The sequence below is a fragment of the Phaseolus vulgaris genome, unplaced genomic scaffold, assembly GCF_000499845.2.
Source record: "Phaseolus vulgaris cultivar G19833 unplaced genomic scaffold, P. vulgaris v2.0 scaffold_13, whole genome shotgun sequence".
NCBI classification, from domain to species: domain Eukaryota; kingdom Viridiplantae; phylum Streptophyta; class Magnoliopsida; order Fabales; family Fabaceae; genus Phaseolus; species Phaseolus vulgaris.
Window position 1 is genome coordinate 499,051 of NW_027174082.1, and position 26,915 is coordinate 525,965.

At 36.7% G+C, this 26,915-nt stretch overlaps 1 protein-coding gene across 8 annotated transcripts in view; it reads right to left on the reverse strand.

Annotated features, from left to right (window-relative positions):
- Positions 1 to 905: 905 nt before the first annotated feature.
- The window catches only part of LOC137816936 (uncharacterized), a 32,936-nt gene continuing 6,926 nt past the window's right edge, over positions 906 to 26,915 (reverse strand). For 5 of the 8 annotated variants that reach the window (XM_068620111.1, XM_068620110.1, XM_068620112.1 and 2 more), the window contains 8 exons: positions 19,324 to 19,405; positions 19,072 to 19,147; positions 12,370 to 12,450; positions 11,414 to 11,550; positions 9,275 to 9,527; positions 2,684 to 2,747; positions 1,713 to 2,359; positions 906 to 1,209 (listed from right to left, as the gene is read on the reverse strand). In XM_068620111.1, coding sequence (XP_068476212.1) covers positions 1,743 to 2,359; positions 2,684 to 2,747; positions 9,275 to 9,527; positions 11,414 to 11,550; positions 12,370 to 12,450; positions 19,072 to 19,147; positions 19,324 to 19,405 — 1,310 coding nt within the window. In that variant the 3' untranslated portion in view covers positions 906 to 1,209; positions 1,713 to 1,742. Of the gene's footprint in view, positions 1,210 to 1,602; positions 2,360 to 2,683; positions 2,748 to 9,274; positions 9,528 to 11,413; positions 11,551 to 12,369; positions 12,451 to 19,071; positions 19,148 to 19,323; positions 19,406 to 26,915 lie in introns of those variants that run through there. The other 3 variants (XM_068620114.1, XM_068620117.1, XM_068620113.1) reach the window with 1 other exon arrangement.

Below are 26,915 nucleotides of genomic sequence, written 5' to 3' on the forward strand. Positions count from 1 at the left end.
TTTTGATATTTTAAAAATTTATGAAGGTGTCCGAAAAAGTCATGGAGGTGCAGGAAGAAGTTGTCTCAAGAATTCTGTTTTTAGAGCAAGTGTTCAAGCGATGTTGCGTTCTTGTTATTTATCTATCAAGTTGTTATTAATATTAACCTTGAATATTTGAAGCGACAATATTGGTAGGAAATAACAATTGGAATGAAGAGCTAGTAGTGTTGATGTGTGTTAAGTCAATAGACGATGCCATGATATATGATTTAACTGTTTTAATAATAATAAACATTATAAAATATGTTATGGTATAACAAAAATCACGTACTATAAAATTAGACAAAAATAATAGAGAATATGAGCAATATCAAACAATTAAATAATGATAATAAAAATAATGTAAGTTTTGTAAAATTATTATTATCTTTCATTCAAGTGTATTTCTTCCTACATCCCCATCAAATGCGTAAAAAGACCAAATGCCCCCATCTAATCTGGTATCATTCCAGAAAGTTCTTTCCAAAATATATCCAAGAAAATTTATTTCAGAAGACACATTCTGCATATTATACATGTTCTAGAAATCTTAATCCATAAATCTTTTTCGGAAAATGTTTTCCAAAATTTCCAAAAAATGCGTTTTGAAATACTTATAAATTCCAGGAAGAGGTGCCTGGAAGGATTCCAAAAAAAAGCTAATCCAGATGTCATTTAAAAAATGGGTAAAATTGTATTTTTGAATATTAATGGGGTGTAGGAAGAACTTTGTCATTTTAAAGGTTTTTTTCTCACGCACCAACAAAATCGTATACTTGTAATTGTAATGAAATTATGTGTTCTTCCTTTTATGCTGTTTAATTTCACTTCGTTTACTATACCTTTCTCTCCGAAGCTTTTATTTCCGTTTTGAAATTAACATATTTTAACAATTAAAACTTCTATAATTTTAATTTGAATATTTTTACAACTAACATAATTATCCATTCTGAAAATACAAATTTATATTTCAGATCTTTCGATCCAAAATACAGATTTCGTATTCCATATTGCAATTTACAAAATACAAATTTATATTCCAGAACATACAATTTAGAATACACTAATCAAAACTTTTAATTTTCAGATTCTATCTGGATTCCACGTTCCTGTCAAAGGATAATTTGATACGTTTCAAAGTACCAGGGTATAAGAAGAAACTCATGGAGATGCAGGAAGAATTCCCCCCTGAACAAAGGTTGAAGTTTGTTTAGAGACGAGGTTACGATAAATTATAATCATTCATACAAAATAAAAAATTAAATAATGAAAGGATATAATAATATAAGTTATGTTCAAAACAATTTACATTATAAACAACTTCTTTAAAATTTGACTTTTAATTTCTACTTTTTACAAATTGTGACAGTTATTAAAAAAATATAACTTCAACTAAATTATTCTGAATTACAATTAAATAACTACTTGTTTATGTTATACTCATAGAAGATTAAAATTATAATTGACATCTTAAAAACATTTAAATAATTATTAATTAATTTCAATACTCTAATAGGTATTAATATTATAATTTAATCAGTTACTATAATTATAAATATAAATACATATAACATAATATACTAAATAAAAAAAGGATATATTTACTAAATAACACAGAAGAGTACAAATACAGGCATAGCAGAAAAAAAAGTTAAGGGTATGAATTACAGAAATGTATGTTAAGAACCTACCAATGTGCTGAGATCCTATTGATGTCATCCTCACCTCCAACTGCGATGGTGGCGTTCGTCTGACCTGTCCTTAAATCGAGAAGAAAGATCACGGTCCCTGTCATATACGCGGTCCAAGGACGAAAATTGCCTCTCTGAAGAATAATGAAGAGCATGGAAAGAAAAAGGCTTTGGGGGTTCTTCATCATGTAAAGGACTTCTACTCCAGTCAGATTGGAATCTTGAGGATGAAGGACTTCTTGTACCAGAATCATGGCCAACAAACCTAGGATGAAAGCTAAACTTGGATGAACTATGTCCTGGATCCCCTGGTGGACCATCATCCGTAAGATCCCCTCCCAATCTATTCTCCCGATGATGATGATGATGTCCTCGGCTGCCATAATCAGAACTATAATTCGATCTGTGCAGTTGCAATGATAAGTTTCTTGAAATATCTGAACTTGAGGGTTCAACCCCAGAGCCCCACAGTCTCTCATCAGCATTATCTGGAATAGGGGCATTTATTCCTGGAAATTTGACAGTCATTCTCCGCTTTGGTTTTGAAGAATCAGATTCAGTTTCCATAATTTCCCCATCCTCCTGATCTGCAATCTCCCGGTCGGTGTATATCATAATGCCTGAAGGCTGATCCTCATCATCCACATCTAAATCGAAATAAAGGTTATAAAGTTAATTAATTTCATATACCAACTCAAGCAAGATGAAAAGGGAAAGGGATAATCAGTACAGTAAATAGCAAGCGAAAGTGATAAACATAAATTATTGTAAATAACAGTACTAGTTCATTAGGCTGGTGAACTACCTCAGCAGATTTCTCAAACCTATCTAGTAACTTACGATTGTAGCATTAAATTTAAACTTAAATTCAATGCACCTAACCTAGAACACACGATGATCATTTGGGTGTGATCAAAGGCAGAGTATTGTGGAAGAAAATAAGAAATTGAGATGAAAGAAATGCATTTTACCAAGATATCCAGGTGGGTATCCTATTTCTCGCATTCTGTTAAGCCATGGAGGTGGATCAAGCTCCTGCATAAGACAATCTTATTATTAATAAATTTCATAAAGACCGACAATTCTGACACATCTAAAAAATCCCTATAATGTATGGTTTAGTTATACTCCAACATTAGTGCAAAATTCAAACTGCCTATCACGATACAGCCCAATTATGGCATCCTGCCACTTCTTAGGTTATGAATTTATTATCTTAGAAACCGGTTTATGCAGATTGTCAATTACACCTAACATTCAAAGCATATGTTTTATTCCAATATTTTGCTTCGAGATAAATAGCTACTTAACAACTTAGGGGTTGGGTAAGTTGATCTCGTTCAATAGACAGAGTGTTTTGTTAAAAGATAGTGTACACACTACATAAACACGAAAACTAAGTTGATGTTTTAAGGGAAATTTTGCATATTAAAGGAAAAGAAAGAATAGGGTAAATCCCTTGTGTATATTGAACACATAGGGTTATGTTTATATAGGAAAAAGAAACATATGGGCTAAGCCCATTACATAAATATGAGATATCTAACAATATCTATAATATCTCATAATATCAAATAATATCTAATTATATCTAATAATATCTAACACTCCCCCTCAAGCTGGTGCATATAGATCATATGTACCCAGCTTGTTACAAATGTAATCAATCCTAGGTCCTCGTAAGGGTTTAGTAAAAATATCTGCTAATTGATTATTTGAATTAACAAACTCAGTCTTGATATCTCCTGATATAATCTTTTCTCGAATGAAATGACAATCAATCTCAATATGTTTTGTCCTTTCATGAAAAACTGGATTTGAGCTAATATGAAGAGCAGCCTGATTATCACATATCAGTGTCATTTGAGTAACCTCTCCAAATTGCAATTCTTTAAGTAACTGTTTAAGCCAAATAAGCTCACAAGTAGCCGAGGCCATAGCTCTATATTCTGCTTCTGCACTAGATCTTGCCACAACACTTTGTTTCTTGCTCTTCCAAGAGATCAAGTTATCACCAATGGAGACACAATAACCAGAAGTTGACCTTCTATCAGATGGAGATCCTGCCCAATCAGCATCTGAATAACAAACGACTTTAGTATGGTTATTATGACCATATAACAAACCTTTTCCAGGAGAGCCTTTAATGTACTTCACTATACGAATGACTGCATTCCAATGATCTTCACATGGAGAATTAAGAAATTGACTCACCACACTGACTGCAAAGGAAATATCAGGACGAGTAACAGTGAGATAGTTCAATCTTCCAACTAATCTCCTGTACTTCTCAGGATCTGAAAGAGGTTCCCCCTGATTGGGTAGAAGCTTGACGTTGGGATCCATGGGAGTATCAACAGATTTCGAATTCATCAACCCAGTTTCCTCCAAAATATCTAATGCGTATTTTCTTTGAGAGATAACAATACCAGTATTGGATTGTGCTACCTCAATCCCCAAGAAATATCTGAGTTTGCCAAGATCTTTGGTCTGAAAGTGTTGACAAAGGTGTTGTTTTACTTGTGAGATGCCATGGTGATCACTGCCTGTAAGAACAATGTCATCAACATATACTACAAGATAGATACACCCAGCACTCGAGTGACGATAAAAAACTGAATGATCGCCTTCACTGCGAGTCATACCAAATTGTTGAACAACATTGCTAAATTTTCCAAACCAAGCCCTAGGAGACTGCTTGAGGCCATATAAGGATTTGCGAAGACGACATACCAATCCAGAAGACTCCCCCTGAGCAACAAAACCGGGAGGTTGCTCCATATAAATTTCTTCCTGCAAATCCCCATTAAGAAAAGCATTTTTAACATCCAGTTGATAAAGAGGCCATTGTTGAAGAGCAGCCATAGCTATGAATAAGCGAACAGAGGCCATCTTTGCTACTGGAGAAAAAGTATCACCATAGTCTAAACCAAAAATTTGGGTATAACCCTTAGCCACAAGACGAGCTTTGAGACGATCAATAGTACCATCAGGACCAACTTTGATAGCAAAAATCCACCTGCAACCAACAACAGATTTCCTAGATGGTAAAGGAACAAGTTCCCAAGTTCCATTATTCTGAAGCGCATTCATTTCATCAAGCATGGCCTGACGCCAACCAGGATGGGCTAAGGCATCACCTACAGATTTTGGAATTGATACAGAAGAAATAGACGAAAGGCAGGTATAAAAGGGTTGAGATAGTCTATGGTAACTCAAAGCAGTATAATGTGGAGAGGGATTACGAGTAGAACGTATACCTTTACGGATAGCAATAGGAAGATCAGGTTCAACAGTCGGAGGTTCAACTATAGGAGCCGGAGGGGGATGAGGTGTTGGCACCAAAATAGAGTCTGCTGATGGACGATGAGACGGTTGACGACGACTATACACCTGAAGAGTTGGCGGCGGTGGTGAATTGTTAGATGCACTAGGCACAACAAGAGGAATATTAACTTGATTAGATGAAGAAATGGAAGGAGAAGGACAAGACTTAAAGTAAAGGGAAGATTCACTGAAGGTGACATCTGCTGAAATAAAATAACGGTTTAAAGATGGTGAGAAACATTTATATCCTTTTTGTGATCTAGTGAACCCTAAAAAGACACATTTGTGTGACTTAGGAGATAATTTATCAAGACCAGGACTAAAATTATGAACAAAACATGTGGACCCAAAAACTTTGGGAGGTAAAGAGTGGAGAGGGTCATGTGGAAATAAAATAGAATGAGGAATTTTGTTATCTAAAACTGAAGATGGCATGCGATTAATGAGATAACATGCACTAAGAACAGCATCACCCCAAAAACGCTGAGGAACATCACCATGGATTAAAATAGTACGAGTTGTTTCAACAAGATGTCTATTCTTGCGCTCAGCTACCCCATTTTGTTGAGGTGTATAAGCACATGAAGTTTGATGAAGAATACCATGAGAAGCCATAAAATTTTTAAAAGAATGAGAAAGATACTCACGTCCATTATCACTGCGCAAAATTCGGATGGAAATTCCAAATTGATTTTTAATTTCATTGTAAAATATTTGAAATATAGAAAACAACTCAGAACGGTTTTTCATTAAAAATACCCAAGTACATCTTGAATAATCATCAATAAAAGTAACAAAATACTGAAATCCTAAATTAGACTTAATACGACTTGGTCCCCAAATGTCAGAGTGAACTAAGGCAAAAGGAGATGAAGCACGTTGTGAGACACTACGAGGAAAAGAACTACGAATGTGTTTCCCTAACTGACACGACTCACACGATAAAGTAGACACATTAGACAAACTTGGAACAAGCTGTTGCATCTTGGCAAGACTAGGATGACCCAACCGAGCATGAATGAGAGATGGAGAATCCATAATTGCGCCAACATGTGCAGAGATCTGTAGTTGATAAAGTCCATGAGACTCACATCCGGTGCCAATCATCCGTCCCGAACTCCGGTCCTGTAAAGTAACAGAATCTTTGGTAAAAGAAATAACACAGTCAAGGGAACGAGTGAGACGACTAATGGATAATAAGTTAAATGGAGACCCAGGGACATAAAGAACATTATCAATAGATAAAGATGAAAAAAGATTAATAGTACCAACACCATGTGATGGTACCCTATATCCATTGGCCATGGTAACTGAAGGTAAATAACCCGTAGTAGATAAGGAAGAGAAAAAAGATTTATTACCAGTAATGTGATCAGTGGCACCTGAATCTAGAACCCAAGGGCCATGGGAAGTGGAGTGAGTGAGGCCAACAAAAGATGTACCTGAATGTGCAACAGAAGCCGTGGAACTAGGGTTCTGACGATCCTCATACCATTTAAGAAATTCATTGAAAATAGCAGGCTGGCTTGGGGTATCAATTGAAGTATGGTCCATGGTAGAAGGTTGCACAGGGGCAATTTGAGCAACCGCAACAGATCTAGGAGGACGACCATGTAAGGCATAACATCTGTCAATTTTGTGGCCAAGTTTGCCACAATGGTCACACTTGTGACGCCCTTTGCCCGGCTTGTGAGGGCGAGTACGATCATTATGCTGAGATACTAAAGCAGAAGAGTCATCAACATGAGACGTTATATCAGCGGTGTGTTTACCTGGCACGCGCAAAAGGGTAGAACAAGTGGAAGTAAAATTGGGCACAATAGGAGATCCCAAAATTTGATCACGAACGTGAGAATAATCATCAGGAAGACCATGTAAACCCAATAACATGAAGAACTTGGATCTTTGTTCTAGTTCTTGAGAAGGAGTAGAAGCAGGAGGTAATAACTCATTAAAATCATGAAGAAGAGCATGAATTTTACCTAGATATTCTGCCATTGTACCATCAAGACGTTTGGGAGCAACAATTGTGAGAAGATTTTGACACACACCATAAAGACATTGAGTATCATTGGTGTATAATAATTTTGCTTGTTCCCAAACTTCTGAACATGTTTCATAGGTACGAAAAATTTGTTTTAAAGATGAGTGAATGGTCGATTTGATAACAATGCATAATTGAGCATCAATTTTCGACCAACGAACAACCTCATTTTCAGCAAGAGTAGGATGAGTAAGATGATCAACATAACCTTGACTCTTAAGCCATAATTTAATATCTGATGCCCAAGTGTCATAATTGGTTCCATCCAATTTGTCAATGGAAAGATGAACATTGACGTAATTAGTATAAATAGATTAATCCGGCATAATGACTAAAGAAGAAGCCATAGTGGCAGCGGAAGCAGAAGAAGCCATAAAAGATAAGGACAAATCCAGTCACCGGTTAATTGGCGGGAGCAACAAAGATGAAGGCTCCGACAGCGATTCCGGCGAGATTCCGGCGAAGGTCCGGCGAAGGTCCGGCGGAGGTCCGGCGAAGGTCCGGCGAGACAGTGGGGGTGGTGGCTGGAAAATTCCAGTGAATAGTGGATTCACCAATAAAAATTGAACCCTAAACCCTAAACTCTAACTTTATGCTCTGATACCATATTAAAGGAAAAGAAAGAATAGGGTAAATCCCTTGTGTATATTGAACAAATAGGGTTATGTTTATATAGGAAAAAGAAACATATGGGCTAAGCCCATTACATAAATATGAGATATCTAACAATATCTATAATATCTCATAATATCAAATAATATCTAATTATATCTAATAATATCTAACACATTTTAAAAGATGGGTTTCTTGAGTAAATCTAAAACAAAGGGTCACGCGGTAGTCAAATCAAATAAAACCAATATGCCAACATTACATAATTCTACTTTATATTTTCTCTCCTCAATTCACCTTTTCATGTTTTATGTTATGATTATAGAAATAAGGTCCAGATTCTTCACAATAATGAATACACAGATTAGATAGGAATGTCTCTATCTATTCTCTTATATATTTATTATTGTAGAATATCAAATCTCTTTCATTTATTACATTGATTCTAATTTTATCAATATAAATAAAACACGTCTTGTCTCAAACAAATTTTCAGTTCAATGTGTCTCTATTTCCTGTAGTATAAATTTATGTATTAGAAGTACTTCAATTTTCACTTAATGGTACATTGAGAGTCAAAGGATTATCTTCCCACAAATTCGTCGTGATGGCTAGTAGCTTCCTGGCATGACTTATATTTTTCTACCAGGATGTAGTGCAATTGAGAAGTTAAGTACAAGGTAGAAATTCTTAAATCGGAAGCAAATGTCTGCTTTGCCAGACTAAATTTTCAGGTGTGTTCACAGATTTTCAAATTTACATTGACCTAAATCAATCCAATATAAGAAAATTGGTTATCCTTTTCTTTAATATTATTTCAGTTTGATTTTGGTTTTTCAATTCAGGTTGTGCTGCATTTAGTTGGTTCTAAATTAAAAATCTCACCCAATCTTTTAAAAGTTAATCAAATAGGTTGTAATCCAATCTAAAGTGGATTTGATCACTGTTTTCATTATTATAATAGTTTTAAGGAGCCACATATTAAACAATGAAACAAAAAATAAATATAATCAATATATATTCAAAGTATCAAATATCACATCTCATAAGCCAATTACTACATGCTTTAGAAACAGAAGTATTATCGAAAAGAAAGATGGAAAAACTAAATTCAAAATTAGTAAATTTATAAAAATATTAAAATAATGACAATTTAGTTATCATCATAGAGAAAAATAAATTGGTAAAATAATTTTATATATATCTGAGATATACGGTAATTTCATAAATAAAATCACTAACAGTTCTTTTGGACTAAATTGGATTGATTTTAAAATTTTGATTGACCCGATTCAAACCAACAAAACAAAATATTGATTATCGTTTTCTTTTTATATTATTTTCAGTTTGTTTGTCTTTTGGCTTTAAAATTTAATTTTTGCAGCATTTGGCTGGGGCATAACAATTCTTTCTTGAAGGATCCACATTAGTTCCTAAACCTTTTCATGACATCAGCAAGTTGTGTTCATGGCTTCGCTCTAGTGTTCTGCTTTGCTGTTTAAGGGAATGGCTGTCTAATATGATGAAGATTGGAAATGTATTTTAATAAAAACATCAAAACAGCATTTTCAAAACTTACCTCCAGGCCCAAAAGTTGACGCGTTGCATCATCCAGAGCACCTGGCCTCAAACCAGCATACTTTCCAGCAGGAGAATTCTGATAATAGCGAGTTGGATTCCGGGAGGAAGAATTCTGATTCCGTCGGGACTTATGTTGTTTGCGAGCATTACTGACAGCAGTGTTATCACGAGGCCTCTGACACTCTCTCAAAGAGTGGTTGTAAGAACCACAATTGAAACACCGAGCAGCATCATCAATAATCTCTAAACCACTACAATATTTAAGGCTCACGTCACTATGACAGAAACTAGCAGTACATTTTATTTTGAAATATAAATAGCCGCTGCACAAATGAACAGCACACTCAAATAAGCAAATGAACATTTCATCTTGAATTAATAACATACCACCAGAACACAATATGCATACAAAACAAATGTTACCTCAAGATAGGAGTGGGTAAATCCATATTACTTTAATTCTATTTTAATGGATTTCAAATCCAAATCCACATTTTTGGATTTTAAATCCAATCCATTTAATTGGATTTGGGTTGGATAACTTTTTGAATTTTGAAAATCCAAAATCAAGGTGAATCTGGATCAATTCAAGTTAAGATATAGGCCATCCATTTAACCAGATTTGGGTTGGACAATTTTTGAATTTTGAAAATCCAAAATCAAGGTGAATCTGGATCAATTCAAGTTATGAAAGGCAATCCATTTAATTGGATTTAGGTTGGAAAATTTTTTGAATTTTGAAAATCCAAAATCAAGAATCTGGATCAATTCAAATTATGAAAGGCTAGGTTGGACCAGACCTGGGTTAGGTTGGACCAGACCTGGGTAAGGTAGGACCGGGTCTGGTCAACTCAGACCCAAGGCCAGAACCATGTCAAGTTGATCAGGCTATGGTCGGGTCAGGTTGAGTCAAATCATACTCAGTCGGATCAGTTGAGCCAGATGAAAATAAGGCCAAGTTGGCTCAGGTCCATATAGGATTGAGTAAGCCCGACCCAAGTTGGGTCCAATTCAGTCTGAGTTGGATTAGGTCTACATTAGGCCAAATCAGGGTAGGACTTCGTCATACCAAATCAAGGCAAGCCCACGTTGAGCTGAATTGGGTCAAGACCAAGTCTACAAGGCTCAAAGCAAACCGAAAGGTCGAGTCCAAGTCAAGTTGAGTCGACAAGGCCCAAGTCAAACGACTCAACCTGGGACCACGTCAGGCTAAGTCAAGCTGAGTCAGCCTAAGTCCACATCGAGTTGAGTCAACTCAGACCCAAGTCAAGCCGAGTCAATGTAGGCCCATGTCCAATCAAATTGAGCAGAAAATCAATGGAAAATCTAAGAACATGACTACTTTGTATTCCCACTCTCACTAGCAAAAATCTGCAAGATTTGCTTAATCATCTACTATGGTCTGTACTCATGGAAGGAGTGGTCATGGCAATAGAGGAAGACAAAGTGGTTGGTTGTTGATGTCCTAAATGCTCTTATTGTAAGAGAATGAGATATACTCAAGAAAACTCAGCTAAAAGATAGTAAAGTTCTCTTAAGACATTTTTTTCATATTTCTATTCTTAAGTGTTTCATATGCCTATATCTTTCAAGACTCTTATCAAATTCCCACAAGAAAACTTAAGCAAACTTCTCAACATCACACCACATTAAGTAGTGTAGAGCAGCAAAAGAAAAGGCAGAAGACGTGTTAATTTTATCAATTTTACTCAAACTTTGCAAAAACATAATGGCTTTTACAAATAATCTTTCCTCTCCTCACCATTTTAAAAATTTAATGACTTAAATAACCTAACACTATAAGAAGGTACTGCTAATAATAAGATGTATTTCAATGCTTACCCTACTCAATAAAAATGGAAACAAGAATCAATATTAGCAGCACAGAAATTTATGTTACATTTCTTTTTCAGAAATACCAAATTCTATAACTACAGTGATCAAACATTTTATTGCTTCTAATCAAAGGTTTTTATGGACGATGCAACGTCACAATATTGGACAAACAAGAACAGTTAGCACACAGAAAGAAAGTAGATACTTCCACTAATCCTACATCGTCATAATACTATATTTCAAACATTGTATGATCACATGAACCATCCATCTTTAAATAATAAAAAGCAACAGTGCATACCCATCCACATTACTTGAACCATCAGCTGAAGTCAATCCCAAAGTATATCCACGGTCATATAGAGGCACTGAATCGTCAGCTAAAGGATTGAAATCTGTGTTCTTATCATTTCTTGTTTGGTTCTCCATCCAGAATGACTGTTAAAGAAATGCAAAAGAATAATATATGGTATTTCCAAAATAATAATAATATGCTGATCAAAAAAAAAAAAAAAATTGCCAAAATAATATTTCCCTTTTCATGTTGCAAGATAAATAGCCTCAAAACGAAACAAAATGTACAACTAGAGAAATACTAATAACCACACTTTTTGTTATGGGTTAAAATTATTGAAAACTACAAAATCATGAGTGGGATACGGACTCATTAAATAAGAGGGACCCACAAAACTGATTTCCAATAAATTTCAACTAAGTAAAGTGTTAGTGTGTTTCTAGCATTTCTCTTGCACATAAGAGCTAATACAATATATGCCCATTATTCCTATAATTATGATGACAAATGGAATAACTATGGCTCAGACAGGTTTCCACAATCACAACCACAACCATCCTAGTCTACTCAGAATGCAGCTTTTAAGTCACTTATAGGGAAAAACAGCATGAATGACAAATAAAAATATAGAAAAAAAGGATGTAGCAAATATAACACTTGAAGAAGAAATGTAAGAGATAAGGCAATTATTACAAAATGCAGTGAAAGCAGACTTCACACTGCAATAATTGTTGTAAACCTATCTCTATTACTACAATTAATTGCACATAATTACATTTGAGAACCAAAACTAAAACCTTTATTCCGGGACTAACCAGATTTTGACAATGACAGAAATTGAAGAAACCAAGAATAGTTCCAGCAATGCTAACCCTTGAAACTACTGAAGAAAAGTTTCCTAGAAGTGAAAGTTTCACAACCTGAAGTTCTACAGATTCTCATAAAAGACTAGGGAAACTCACCACAGCAGATGTCTTTTCAAGCCCAACATGGAGAGCAGGAAAAAATGTCTCCTCACCAGATTCCATTACTTCACTATCAACCTGAACAGAAAGACAATGTCAGCTTTATCATTCTTTAGAAAGCTGTAAAAGAAAAAAACTGCATTTGTTAATAGCACAATTCCACCAATTTCCTTGCCAATATACCATTTGTCTAAGATTCCTCATATTGGATGTTCATTAGATCTCGAATGTTGTCTATAGGCCATTTGGTCTAATATTTTATTGAACTCCAAGGCTATCCAATTGTAAATGTTATAAGGAGCTGATCCTTTATAATCAAGAATATTGTTATAATTATAGAATAAAGAAGTTGATCTTATTTAATTAGGAATATCTAGATTATATATGCATTATTTAGGAACTTTTTTATTTATTCCTGTAACATAACTTTTTAAAAGAGTATCTAATATCCTCTATTTATTGTATTGATGTTTTTTTCTCAATGTAAACAAAACATGTGTGATGTCTCAGAAGCATAGTTTCAGCTCAATGTTTCTCTCTTCCCTAGAGTTTAGCACGGTATCTGAAAACCGAGCTGGCCTTGCAAACAAACTATCTCTAGAGGATTCTTTTTGCAAACCTTTCTCCCAGGTTTTCTTTTACTATTTCGATGTCCTTTCCTCAAGGTTTTTTTTTCTCTCCAACTTTCCCAAAAAAAAAAGTCTCCCAACACCATATCAACCTCTAGAACAGATTCTCTGATAGTATTAAGAAGATGGACTAGTCTAACTATTCCACTTGGGCTTATGAAATCAGGTTATGGTTAAAGATTGATGCCCAACTTTATAGTGCTATTAAATTCACTATTCACACCTCACTCAAACCTATTTTTTTATCCCCATGAGACGTATGCATTAGTTTGAAGTGAAGCTCGTACACTTCCATTGACACAGTTGTATGGCATGAGCTAAGATCTCTTAACACTTTGTGTTCCATGCTATGAAGCTCAGACACTCCTCTTAAATGGCATGTTGGTGTCGGATACTCGTATCGGACACTGACACTCGTATGACACTTGTAGGACATGTATCCGTGAAGTGTCCAATTCAAAAAAGTATTTGTTGGATTAATGACAATTCTAGTACAGTTCTAACACAATTTTATAAAGAAAAAATACATTAATTTTCTAAAAACTCAAATTTATTGTATAAATTTTTCTTATAATTATAAAAATAAGAAACAAATCATTTTGAACCCGTCATAAAAAACATCTTTCAACTCCAAAAAATAATTTGGAACATACTTGTGCACATAAATCTTTATTGTCAATTTATATAATTCATAATTATATAATATATAGATCCATGTCCCCGTGTCCTACATTTTAGAAATTATACGTATCTCTGTGTTTGTATCGTACTAGTGTCCGTGTCTGTGCTACATTGGTTCCAAGTCATTTTGAGGGCCCTATGTCTACTTATTAAGGTCGACTTCATGTTGGCTTACATGATTTTAATTATCTCCTTCCAGATCGGGTTCCCCACTTTGTCCGTTTTGGTCATTCCCCTTTATAACATCTTCACCCACATATTTTGTACACAACCTCACAATTGTTAGAGATAAACTTTTTTCTCATTCATCCAAATGTGTCTTCATCACACTCTAAAAAAGGGTATCTATGCTTGTCTCTTGATCTTCATAGGTATTATGTGTTTATGAACATCTCTTTCTTTTAATGTATTGTGTCTATGAACATCTTTCTTTTAGTCTGTTTCATATTATACAATTATCCATTCTAATGACAACATATGTAGTCACTTTCCCACCATCATCAATCTTCCTTCATCACCACCAAATGAATGCCATAACTTAGGATGCTTCTCCTGCACCACTTAGTTATATCAACGTCATTTATTGTCTATTAATATGCCAATATAGGATCCATCTATGATGGATAGTGATATAGTGGATGCCACGCCTGATCCTTCCCCGACACCATCTTTCATAGGATCTGCTATCATCTAAAAATGATTGGCCTATTGTTATTTGAAAAGATACATGGTCTACATGCAACCTTTCTCCTCACAGAACAAGCCTTGCAATCATGGTTGTCCTCGTTATCTTCTATTCTGATTCCTAAATCTCCCAGTAAAGATTCATCTCAACCAAAGTGGCAACAGCCGATGATTGATGAGATGTGTGCCCTTCAAAGTAGTAGTACTTAAGAGTTGGTTCCTCTTCAAGCTAGAAAATCAATTGTTAGGTGTTGATTGTTATATTTTCGTACAAGGAGGACCTAATGGTAACATTGATCATTATAAGGCTTATTTTTCAAAAGGATGCACAAATCTATGGCAAAGATTATACTATTGACACTTTCTCTCAAGAGCCAAAGTGGCATCTTCTCAATGTCACTTTTCCATTGCAGCTATTCACCACTGGACTAAGTTTTAGCTTGACATCAAAAGTGCATTTCTATATGTTGACATTGATAAAGAAGTCTACATGCAATAACCTCCTAGATACAGAGTGGTAATGATCATTCTATGTTCTACCATATCCCCAAGTATGTATCTAATCTCATTGTACGTGGACAACATTGTTATCACAAGTAGTGATAAGAAGATTATTGCACAACTAAAACAATATCTTGCCCAAAAGTTCCACACAAAAGATGTCAGTTATTTAAGGTATTTCCTAGATATAGAAGAGGTCCAATCCAAGGATGGTTTGGTCATATCCCCAAAAAAATTATGCTCTTAACATTTTAGACGAAACAGATATTATAAAGGATATGCATGTAGACACACCAATAGATACAAGTGTCAAATATGTACCTAACCAAGGACCACCTTTTTCTAATCCAAGAAGATACAAAAGGTTAGTTGGTAAGCTAAATTACCTATTGAAACTTGTCCTGACATCACCTTTGTAGGCAGCATAAGAAGTCTATTTTCAAACTCTCCTTGTCAAGACCATTGGGATGCAGATCCTAAACCATATTAATGTGGTACGCTTCTACAATCTTCTTCACCCTCCCTGAGTTTAGGATGCTCCTCTAGATTGTATTTTCAACTAATCGCACAAGATCATAGGTGAAGTTCAAAACTCACACTAGCACGACAATTTTTATATTTCTTGCTTGGTGCTTAATGGGTAAGGTTCACAACCTAATACTAGAACTCACAAACTTTTGGGCCATAAAAACCCTAATAGCCTCATTCATTCTCTCTTTTTGGTAAGTAATATGAAGACCTTTTTCTTGAGCCCTCTTTCTTCCTTTTTATCATTTACCATCGAGACAAAACCCAAAGCACCTCTTTAAAGCCCCCTTTAACGACCCGAAATAAACCTATGTCACTTCTCATACAACCCCTTTTACCACCCAAAATAAACCTGCTACACTAGAACTATGTAAAGAAATAAATAATACTTTAATAAGGAGGGAGAAAGGAAATATTTTATTAATTACAATCATGATAATTATATCATGAACTACTTTGTCTTTAACAAGCCCACTATTCAAATAAAATTTTCTCAAATGAATGTTTATATTCTAGGAATATTTTCCTAATTACTATATAGATGTTAGGATATTTTTATCACAATAATCCCCTATTTACAACAACAATTATTTTATTGATAACAATCATACCAATTATATTATCATAATCTTTATTAGTAATAATCAAATCCTTTAAATTAGGGAAATCAAATATGTAAAAATGAATAAAAATATTCAAACGATATTTTTACCAATTGTTACGGAGATATTGAGTATATTTTCATTCTAATAATTTGTAACGTATAACACTCCCCCTGAATTTGATAAATGAATATCAACTATTCCCAACATACGATTAGGAATGTCAACCTTTATTTTAGTGATGTGAGTTGGAACCACAAGACTTTTTTCAAGATTATCCTTCATACACCTTGAGCAAAGGCCCGAATTTCAACTTTTAAACTAGAACAAGATCCCCTATCTTGGTTTTTGCTTCTCCAAGTTACTGGACTTTTTCCAAGAAACTTACAATAAATCAAGCAGATATTTTTTTCGAGAGACGAAAATCCCCTTTTTGGAATACACAACTTTTATTCCAAGGAAATACTTTACTTTTCCCAAGTCTACCATTCAAAATGGGCTGCAATTCTTCCTTTAAAACCAATTTCTTTCTTTCATTATCTCTTGCAATAATCATATCATTCACATATACCAAAATGAGTTTACCTATAAGAGTGTTTTATAAATAACGTATGATCTCCTTGCCTTTGCTTGTATCCTAAGGAAATCATTGCTTTCATAAATCTCTACAACCATGCTCTTCGAGACTCTTTAAAACCATAAAAAGCCTTCTTTAGGAGGCACACCTTATTCCTTTCACTATGAGTTTCAAATCCTAAAGGAATCTCCATGTCTACTAATACTAAAGCGGCACGAAAAAAGGCAATATTAACATCTAAGTCCAAACAAAAATGAGACGCTAAAGTATAACGACTCCAACTCTTTTATCTTTGCTATAGGTCCCAGTGTATTCCATAAGTATGAGTGTATCCCTTTGCAACCAATTTGCCTTTAGATTTGTCTATTGTCCCATATGCCTTATGTTTCAAAACAATCATCTAGAGGACTTAGTCATTGTTCTGAAACAATCAAGTTCCTTTTTACAAGTTTTCATGTCAGACATTAAAATAAACATGTGACAAGGAACCAAAATAATCATATCTACTCAAAACAAATTGAATGAGCTTAGAAGGTTCTAACAACCCTATTTGTGGGCTTTGCAAGGAAAGGCATGTTGGTTATGCGTCGATGGTGAGGGTGTAGCACCACAATTTATGTTGTCAATGCACTTGTCAGAGTTGTGATTGATGGAGTGGGAGAGACCTTTCTGGCCCACCACTAACCTCAATAGCAGTGAACAACAACGCTAGAAGCTATTAAAGTCGTCGCAAAGACAGGGCTCCCAAGATCGAAAAGTATGATAGCAACTCAAACTATGTAAGGAAATTAAAAATTATTTTATTGCTAACAATCACACCAATCATAATCTCATCATGTCTATTTGTAATAATCATATCTTTTAAAATAACGAAATAAAATGTTGAAATAAATAGGAAGATTTTAAAGATACTTTTCCTAATTATTGTGAAAATATTGAGAATACTTTCATCCTAATAATATGCTATTTAGAACAGTTACTTATCATAAAACCCCCTTTTACCACCCAAAGTAAATCCTGAGTACCCTTTTGAGCAACTTGCAACAATCGTTAATTCCTCGTTTATTTTTTTAGTTTCATTATTGTTAAAGATCTCACATCGACTAAAAATAAAGTTAGATTATAATATATAAGTGGGGTGCAATCCTCACCTTACAAGTTGGTTTAGTGAGGATGAGTTAAGCATAAACTCAAAGATGGTATCATAGTCATTCGTAATTTATCCTAGTCAAGTTCATTTGGTTTGTTATATTATCCCTTACCAAGCTCCTGTCAAACCACCCACAATTATCTAATTTTATGCTCAAGATGTTCATTCCTCGATGTGAGAAAGTGTGTTGGAAATCCCACACAACTAGGAATAATGTCAGATAAGTAGGGTCAAATCCTCACCTTACAAGCTAGTTTTGCGAGAATGAGTTAGGCATAAACCCACTTGGTAAGAAACACTATCTCTTCCAATGCTCCTCTTATACGTTTCAACACTCCCTCTTTTCTTTTTTATTTCAATATTCCCTTTCATCTCTTTCATAATTTGGTAGGATCTTACAACACTCCTTTACTGCCACTCATCCTTTACATAATTATGTAGGATCTGATGAACCATGTTACAATCTTCCTAATTAGAATTTATATTTTATTTCACTATTTTGTGTAAGATGTAGATTTTGACTATGACTGCAAGGCATTGATAAGCAAAAGCCTAATGAGCCTATTGAGGGATATAAACCAAGGCCATTCAAGGTTAATGTAAAAAAAACAAAAATAACAGATACTTTATATATTTCTATACAAAGTTATAAATCATAAACTATGTAGGAGTCAATTATTTTTTACATGTAAGTGTTACTATACTTAGTGTTTGGTATTAGTTATCAGTGGAAAAGCTTGGTTGTCTTTGGAGAGTTTTTTGAAGGAGTGGACTCCTTGTTAGGGGGAAACCCTGTGTCTAAGTCTATACTCAGATCTGGTCTACAAACCAGATTAGTTAGTAATAAAAGTTCCAATATTCCATGTATTCAATTCTTGAGTCTAACACATTGTTCCGTCCCATATGATGTAATCAACATCAAAAGATAAATATTTACCGGGTAACAATAATTTTAATAAGGGCTTTTCCATCCAAAAAGGAAGATTCACACACAACCCTCACAAATGCCAAAACTATTCTATAATCCTCCAAAATTGGAAACACCATAACTTAAATCACCTTTATAATTTTTAAGTGAAAAGTTAAGTGTATTTGCATCTGGGATCTTAGACAATCATTAGTAATTATTTGGATTACAGCTAAACAATGATAACAGGACAGATGGACTCCAACTTCATTTCAAATTCTTAACTTTAAATTTTTGTTCTTCTTTTATGTTTTCTTTTCATGATATTTTATTCCCTATCATCTATTTACTCATTTATTTATCATTATGGGAAACCTTATTTCCCTATGAATAATAATAATATTAATGACGATGATGATGATGATGGGAATTGGGCTTACATTGGATGACATAGCATGTTTAGCATGCCATTCTGACCACTGCCGTAGAAGTTCCTGAAGCTTCTGTCTACTAGCCCTGGAACCATTGTTCAAACACTAGTCAAAACTTCAATCAATGAAACCAAGCAACGTGATTGGGACATTTGAAGTTTTAATAGCAAAAAATAACAAATAAAATTATTTTTAACTTTGGGCACACAGATAATGTACCATTATGGGTTTTAATAATTTTTCTGACCAACTTGTACAAACCTTGTTAGGGAAGTATATGTAAAATGAACTGATGGTTGATGTTCATCAACATTAATCCGGGCCCTTTTAACACCTGATACAGCTAGTAAATCTTATTAAGGAAACAATATATTAGCAATTGCACACCAACTTGATATAAAACCAATCTATAGTGTATAATATCTAGGAAGAAATTAGACTGATCAGAACTTATGCACACAAGTAATATTCGATCAAGAACCAACAGGGGTATAGCATATCTTGACACTTAGCTCAAAAACAATATTTTAAGGAAGTGTAAAGAAGTCTAGGGTTTACTGGCCTTTTTGCTGCTTTATTATGCTTGCTAAAGCAATTTAGTCCATTTCTTTTCAATCAGGGGAATTACATCAGTTGCCAAAGATATTTCACAAAGGACATGGTTGTAAACCAGTGTTTTCAATCCCAAATAGCAGCACGTAGGAAGCCATACCCAAAAAGTAGTGTAGTGGTATAGCATTATGGCCACTGCTTAGAAATTTTCTAGTAGGTTTAACACATTCTATAGTACGTGTTGCATAATCAGGAGAATTATGTTATAATTAAGTGCAGATTCCATTCTATATTTATTAGGACAGATTTGTTAGTGATTTGATTTTATTTGATTTGTACAGCTTTAAACACCCATTATTTCTGGCTTTCCTTACCTATTATTTCTTTTCTTAATTAGGTTGTAAAACAGTCTATAAATAGATACTGTAATCACATTTGTAAAACACATCAGAAATACATTCCACCTATTTCTTTCAACTGTATGCATTAAATAAAAAATAAATAAGATTAATTGGACTCAAATTGAGTCCAACAAACCAAAATGTAGAAAAAAAAAACATGAAAATGTTTGGGTTGCAGGGCTAAATTCCTCTGAAACCATAAATCCCTAAGACCACTTCAGTAGCTAGTTATCTGCCACAGCCTATTAGAAAAGGAAACATATGGCAGAGGGAGGTCAGGGGAGGCAAGATAAAAAGTATATCCGGTAATGATACAGACCAACACAGAAAATAAGAGAAAGGAGGTAAACGTGGTATTATTGATACTGAAAAAGGGAAAATACAGTAGGAGGCTACTGTCCAGAGCTATGCTCCTATAGAGAATTAGCATTCTCCATTCTGCAAAACTGCAATATTCTTTTTCCCCCCCCCCCCATTCTCATGCTAGGCTGTGCCTATAAGGATACACGCCTCACACACCCACAAATCCCGTAACTAACTATCACCCAACCTTTTCTTTCTCTCTCTCTCTGCCACCTCATCATGCTCTGTTAGCCTTTTCAATTCTGTTTCTCCTAGTGTACACACGCCATATTCTAGGCCTATGTAAACCTGGATCAGCTTGAACATTCTTTTGGGCCCATGAATCATTTTGGGTTCTATCAATTCCACCTTCTTGAGATACAACCTTGTCCTCAAGGTTAAAAGCGGGAAATTGATTGAGAATTGTGAGTTCATCTTCCCATGTTGCTTCATCTTTTGATTTGCCTTGCCACTTGATCAAACACTGCTTCACCTCGTCGTCCTGCCGAGACTCTGTTCTGCTAGCTAACACCAATTCTGGTTCTGCTGTCTCAACAATTTCACCAGACAGACTCTCAGGAAGGTCTTTCTCCACCTGGCAAGTTCCCACTGCTTTCTTCAGTAAGGACACATGAAATACTGGATGAATACGTGAGCTGTCAGGTAGTTGAAGCTTGTAAGCAACTGAACCAATGCATTCCAACACTTGGAAAGGTCCATAAAATCTAGCAGACAATTTAGGATTGATTCGATGAGCTACGGATTGCTGTCTATGTGGACGTAATTTCACAAAAACCCAATCCCCCACTTCAAATTTCTGGTCATATCGCTTCTTATCAGCTTGAGCCTTCATCCTAACTTGTGCTCTGAGTAAGTGGCCTTTTAATTGTCGTAACGCTTCATCCCGGTCCAACAGCTCCTGCTGAACAGCCTCTACCTTAGTTTCTCCGACAGCAAATCGAAGTAAAGTTGGGGGTTTGCGTCCATAAACGATCTCAAATGGGGTGACCCCAATGGACTCATGAAAGGTAGTATTATACCAATACTCCGCCCAATGCACCCACTGGATCCATGTTCGTGGCTGGTCAGCAATAAAACACCGTAAGTACGTCTCTAAGCAACGGTTAACGACCTCTGTTTGTCCATCCGTTTCGGGATGATAAGCTGTACTCATGGTAAGGTGAGTTCCCTGCAACTTGAACAACTCCTTCCAAAAGTTGCTGACAAAGATAGGATCGCGGTCACTTACAATAGACTTCGGTGTTCCATGTAAACGAACCACTTCCTTGGTAAAGTGTTCTGCTACCACTCTAGCTGTGTACGGATGCTTGAGGGGAATAAAATGAGCATACTTGGATAGGCGGTCCACGACCACAAACACCGAGTCAATTCCCTTCACCTTTGGTAATCCATTGATAAAATCCATGGATAAGTCATCCCAAATTTTTTCTGGAATAGGTAGAGGCTGTAATAATCCACCGGGAGTGGTTGCCAAGTACTTCTGCCTCTGACAAACATCACAACTCCTGACGTATTCTTGAACAGCTCGTTTCATCCCTATCCAATAGATGTTGGCAGCCAACTTCCTGTAGGTACGGTAAAAACCCGAATGCCCTCCTTGAGGGGTGGCATGGAATTCGTGAAACAGCTTTGGGATCCACATGGACTGAGCTGAAATTACTAAGCGCCCTTCATAGTATAAAACCCCTTCTCTATATGAGAAACCAGGTTTACTTGTGGTATTTGCTTTGAGTGCTGCAATGATAGTAGCCAAAGCCTCATCTTGATGAACCTCCTCCATTAACTGCCCTCCGTCACTCCACACAGGGTAAGAAATTAAAGAATGCAACTCCCCTGTCTCGTACATTCTGGACAAAGCATCTGCCCCTCCGTTCGTGGCCCCTGGTTTATAAACAATGTCAAACTGGTACCCCAAAAGCTTGGCAGCCCAATTCTGTTGGTCCATGGTGGAAATCCGCTGATGCAATAGCTGCCGCAGACTCTTTTGATCAGTATATACAATAAATTGCCTACCTAACAAATAAGGGCGCCAGTGCTGCACAGCCAAGACAATTGCCATCAATTCCTTTTCATATGCTGACTTTGTCTGATTTCTTTCACTCAAAGCCTTGCTAAAAAAAAGCCACAGGTCTGGAATTCTGCATAAGAATTGCCCCTACTCCACAGCCCGAAGCATCACTTTCAATGATGAAAGGTTGTGAAAAATCAGGTAGAGCAAGAACTGGGGTTGTTGTCATCTTTATCTTCAAAGTGTCAAATGCTAGCTGAGATCTAGGATTCCAGGTGAATCCATCTTTCTTGGTCAGCTCCGTCAGGGGACGTGCTATCCTCCCATAGTCCTTGACAAATTTCCGGTAATATCCGGTAAGTCCCAGAAAGCCTCGCACACCTTTCACATTTTTGGGAGTTGGCCAATTGATGATACTAGCAATCTTGGCAGGATCCATAGTCACCCCTTGTTGAGAAACCACATGACCCAAATACTCTATTGAACACTGAGCAAAAGCGCACTTCTTCCTGTTGACAACCAACTTCTGGTCACGTAAGATCCTCAACACTGTGGAAAGATGCTGAAGATGGGATGGCCAATCGTGACTGTATACCAGTATATCATCGAAGAAAACCAACACAAATCTTCTAAGCATGGCTCGAAACACCTCATTCATTAGGGACTGAAACGTAGACGGAGCATTCATCAGGCCAAAAGGCATTACCAAATACTCGTAGTGCCCCTCATGTGTGCGGAACGCCGTCTTGTGGACATCTTCACCTCGCACCAACACTTGGTGATACCCGGATCTGAGGTCAAGCTTGGAAAAATACATAGCTCCGTGCAACTCATCAAGCAACTCATCAATCACGGGAATTGGAAACTTATCCGGCACGGTTGCTTTATTCAAAGCCCTATAATCCACACACATTCGCCACGATCCATCCTTCTTCTTCACCAGAATAACAGGGCTAGAAAAAGCACTCTGACTGTGGCGTACTAACCCTGCTTGCAGTAATTCTTTGGTCTGTTTTTCTATTTCATCTTTGTGATGATGGGAATAGCGATAGGGTCGAACATTTACCGGACCTTGTCCTTCCAACAGGTTGATTCTGTGTTCTATTTGTCGCCTTGGTGGTAGTCCAACGGGCGTTGTAAAAATTTCTGCAAACTGCTCCAATAAATAGTCGAGCTGCTGTTTCTGAATTGGAGTCAAACTCGTCATCTCAGTGGTCTGTGCAACTCTGTTCTGGGGCACCAATTCAGAGGCAAAAAACCATTCCTCAACCCACTTACGTGTGTTTCCCACAAAGCTTTGTAAAGCTATTTGTGCAGTATGTTTTGTGCTCTGTCCCTGTACCATGACCCACTCTTTGTTGTGTTGGAATCTCATGGTCTGCTTTCCCCAATCCACCACCATTTCTCCTAAGGTAGCCAGCCACGACATGCCCAAAACCACATCAATGCCTTCTAAATCAAACAGCAAGGTATCCACAAATAATTTAATTCCCTCTAATTCAATTTCCACCTGCTTACATTCTCCTCTGGCTACAACCTTATGACCATCTCCCAAGCGAATTCTCATTTCCTTAGTGAGTTCCACTTCCCATCCCATGGTTTGAACCAACCTCTTAGAAATGAAGTTGTGTGTTGCCCCACTGTCAACTAAAATCACAATGGGTACTCCCTTAATTGCACCTTCCAATTTCATTGTCTGGGGTTGAACAGTACATGTCTGCAGGCTCAATACAGTGCATTCACCATCAATTTCCAGGTTCTCTTCTTCCATCTCCGTTGAAATCAAAGCCTGCGCTTCACCTTCTTCCTCAGATTCTTCTAACACCATTATCCTCAATTGTTTATCCGGACATTGGTGAAGGGGGTGAAATTTCCCCCCACACTTATAGCATAACCCTTTCTGCCTTCTTTCCAAAAGTTCCTGGTAAGGAAGATGGCGGATTCCACGATCCTTCTGTGTTGCACGTGATTTTTCTGTCGCTGGTAGCCGCCCCTGTTTTTCATCGTTGTTTTGGATCATTACCCAGCCTTGACCCTGTTCATGGCCCACAGAAACTGGCCCATTCATAGTGGGGTGGGTCGACTTATTGTATTGACCAGACCTATACCCGAATCGGGGACCCATACCTTTCGACCCAGTGGCAACCCGATTGCGACCCTGCAACTCGTTCTCTACTGCCTTCGCCAATGTAATGAGGCGTGAACGTGGCAACGGCCCCATCGCACGCATACTCCTCACTCTCGCACGAATATCATCGCGCAACCCATGGATGAAATACCCAAAATATTGTTCATCTGGTAATTTTGGGATCTGGGCTATTAAACGTTCAAATTCCAGAACGTAGGTGTCCACTGAACCATTCTGCTGGAGTGAAGACAATTGTTCAAAGACATCTCCCTCACTAGTGCTTCCATAACGCTCCAGCAACTCTTGGATGAGTTTCTCCCAAGTCAAACCAAAATCCAGATGCAGCAGAGAATTGAAGAAATGAATTGTAGATCCCTCCATACAAAGATGGGCTAAGTTCACTCGTACCTCAGGACTGGTTTCCATGACATGAAAATAGACCTCTGCTCTAGCAATCCATCCAGCAGGGTCTTCACCAGTGAACATCGGCAGTTCGACCTTCTTCACTGATTGACGAAACTCGTCCAACAGTTCTCCGTTCAGCTTCAACCATCCTGAGCCAAACGTCGGTCTGCCGGAATCTCCTCTTTCCTCACCGTTCCGATTCTTGTTTCCGCTACTGCCTGTCTCCTTGTCTCCATCAGTCCGCTTCAATTGCAAACTCTGGCTCAGCATCGCCAATAGTTGTTCCTGGTTACTCTCAGCCTTCAATTGCATTGTGTTGAGTGTTGCACGTAGGTTAGCAACTTCATTTTCCAGAGCAGATACTTTGGCTTCCATCTTCTTCGGTGGCATTCGTCAGAATTGTCACACCTCCTAGCACTGGTTTCTTCCTCGCAAATCCGGCAGGTCGGACCAGTTTGATACAGACCAACACAGAAAATAAGAGAAAGGAGGTAAACGTGGTATTATTGATACTGAAAAAGGGAAAATACAGTAGGAGGCTACTGTCCAGAGCTATGCTCCTATAGAGAATTAGCATTCTCCATTCTGCAAAACTGCAATATTCTTTTCCCCCCCCCCCCCATTCTCATGCTAGGCTGTGCCTATAAGGATACATGCCTCACACACCCACAAATCCCGTAACTAACTATCACCCAACCTTTTCTTTCTCTCTCTCTCTGCCACCTCATCATGCTCTGTTAGCCTTTTCAATTCTGTTTCTCCTAGTGTACACACGCCATATTCTAGGCCTATGTAAACCTGGATCAGCTTGAACATTCTTTTGGGCCCATGAATCATTTTGGGTTCTATCAGGTAACAGCACATGGTGAAGTGTCACAAGCTGCCATTTGCAACTTGCAGACGAGAGATGCAATCACGCTGAGATTCATGCCATTCCAGCCATGATACATTCCTTGACAACCATTCTTGGAGCAGCCAGGGATAACTCCATGATGTAATAGTACAATACCACCACTTTCACCGCTATTAACTACATTGTTCTAACCCAATCTACAGCAATTATGACACAGCCAAATAACACCACAGCAGACGGGTGGAAAAGAGAAATTCACCATTTTAACTAACTCCTCCAACAATAAGTCATACATGCATAAATTGGAAGACTGTTATAGCAAAGAACTGACAACCTAGGTCAATACAATAGTTGTTGTTACAGTCCTGAGTCGCTGGAGGAATCAAGGAGAAATTTGGGCCAACAATTAGCCCATGGGCCTTGTGTTTGGAAAGTATACAGAAGAATAGGAAGGGAATTGGAAAAAATGTTGAGTTGGCAGAGAGAGAATTAAAAAAGAAAAAGTTACTTACAAATGGTGGTAAAGGCACCTTAAGAGCAGAGGGAGAATCAAGTTTGTTACAGGAGAAAAAATGCAGAGCCTTGCTCTGGGATAATATTGTGCTTGCTACCGCATTTTTTTGCATCTTTCAGTAACAGTTTCACCTTAATCAACAAAGGACGTTATTTGGGTAAGATAGTCAATATAATCTTGTCCCTTGAGCCAAAGTTTGATATTAGATGCCCAAATGTCACAATTATTGCCATCTAACTTGTCAACGGAGAGTGGGACATTGACATAGTAAAGATAGCAAATTCAGATCGAGTAGCACCCAAAGTCACTATGATCACATGGAAAAGATAGAAGAACTAGAGTTGAGGAGAGAAAACACGTCCATAATCAGGAAAGGAAATGTAAAACGATCTCCAATCACAAAGTTAGGACTAGATTGAGAAAGAACACACAAGGTGAGTTCGACACTTGTGGTCACTGCCAAAAGAAGTGGTCAGACACGCTTGTATGATACACTCTTGCAAGAATTTTTACGCTACTCAACAAGGACACTCAGGATTCTATAGGATGTATAAAAAGGTTGGCAGCAAATTTATAATAGAGTAGGATGAAGGCAGTTTCAAAATTATGTTTGAGCTTGTAATATGTCA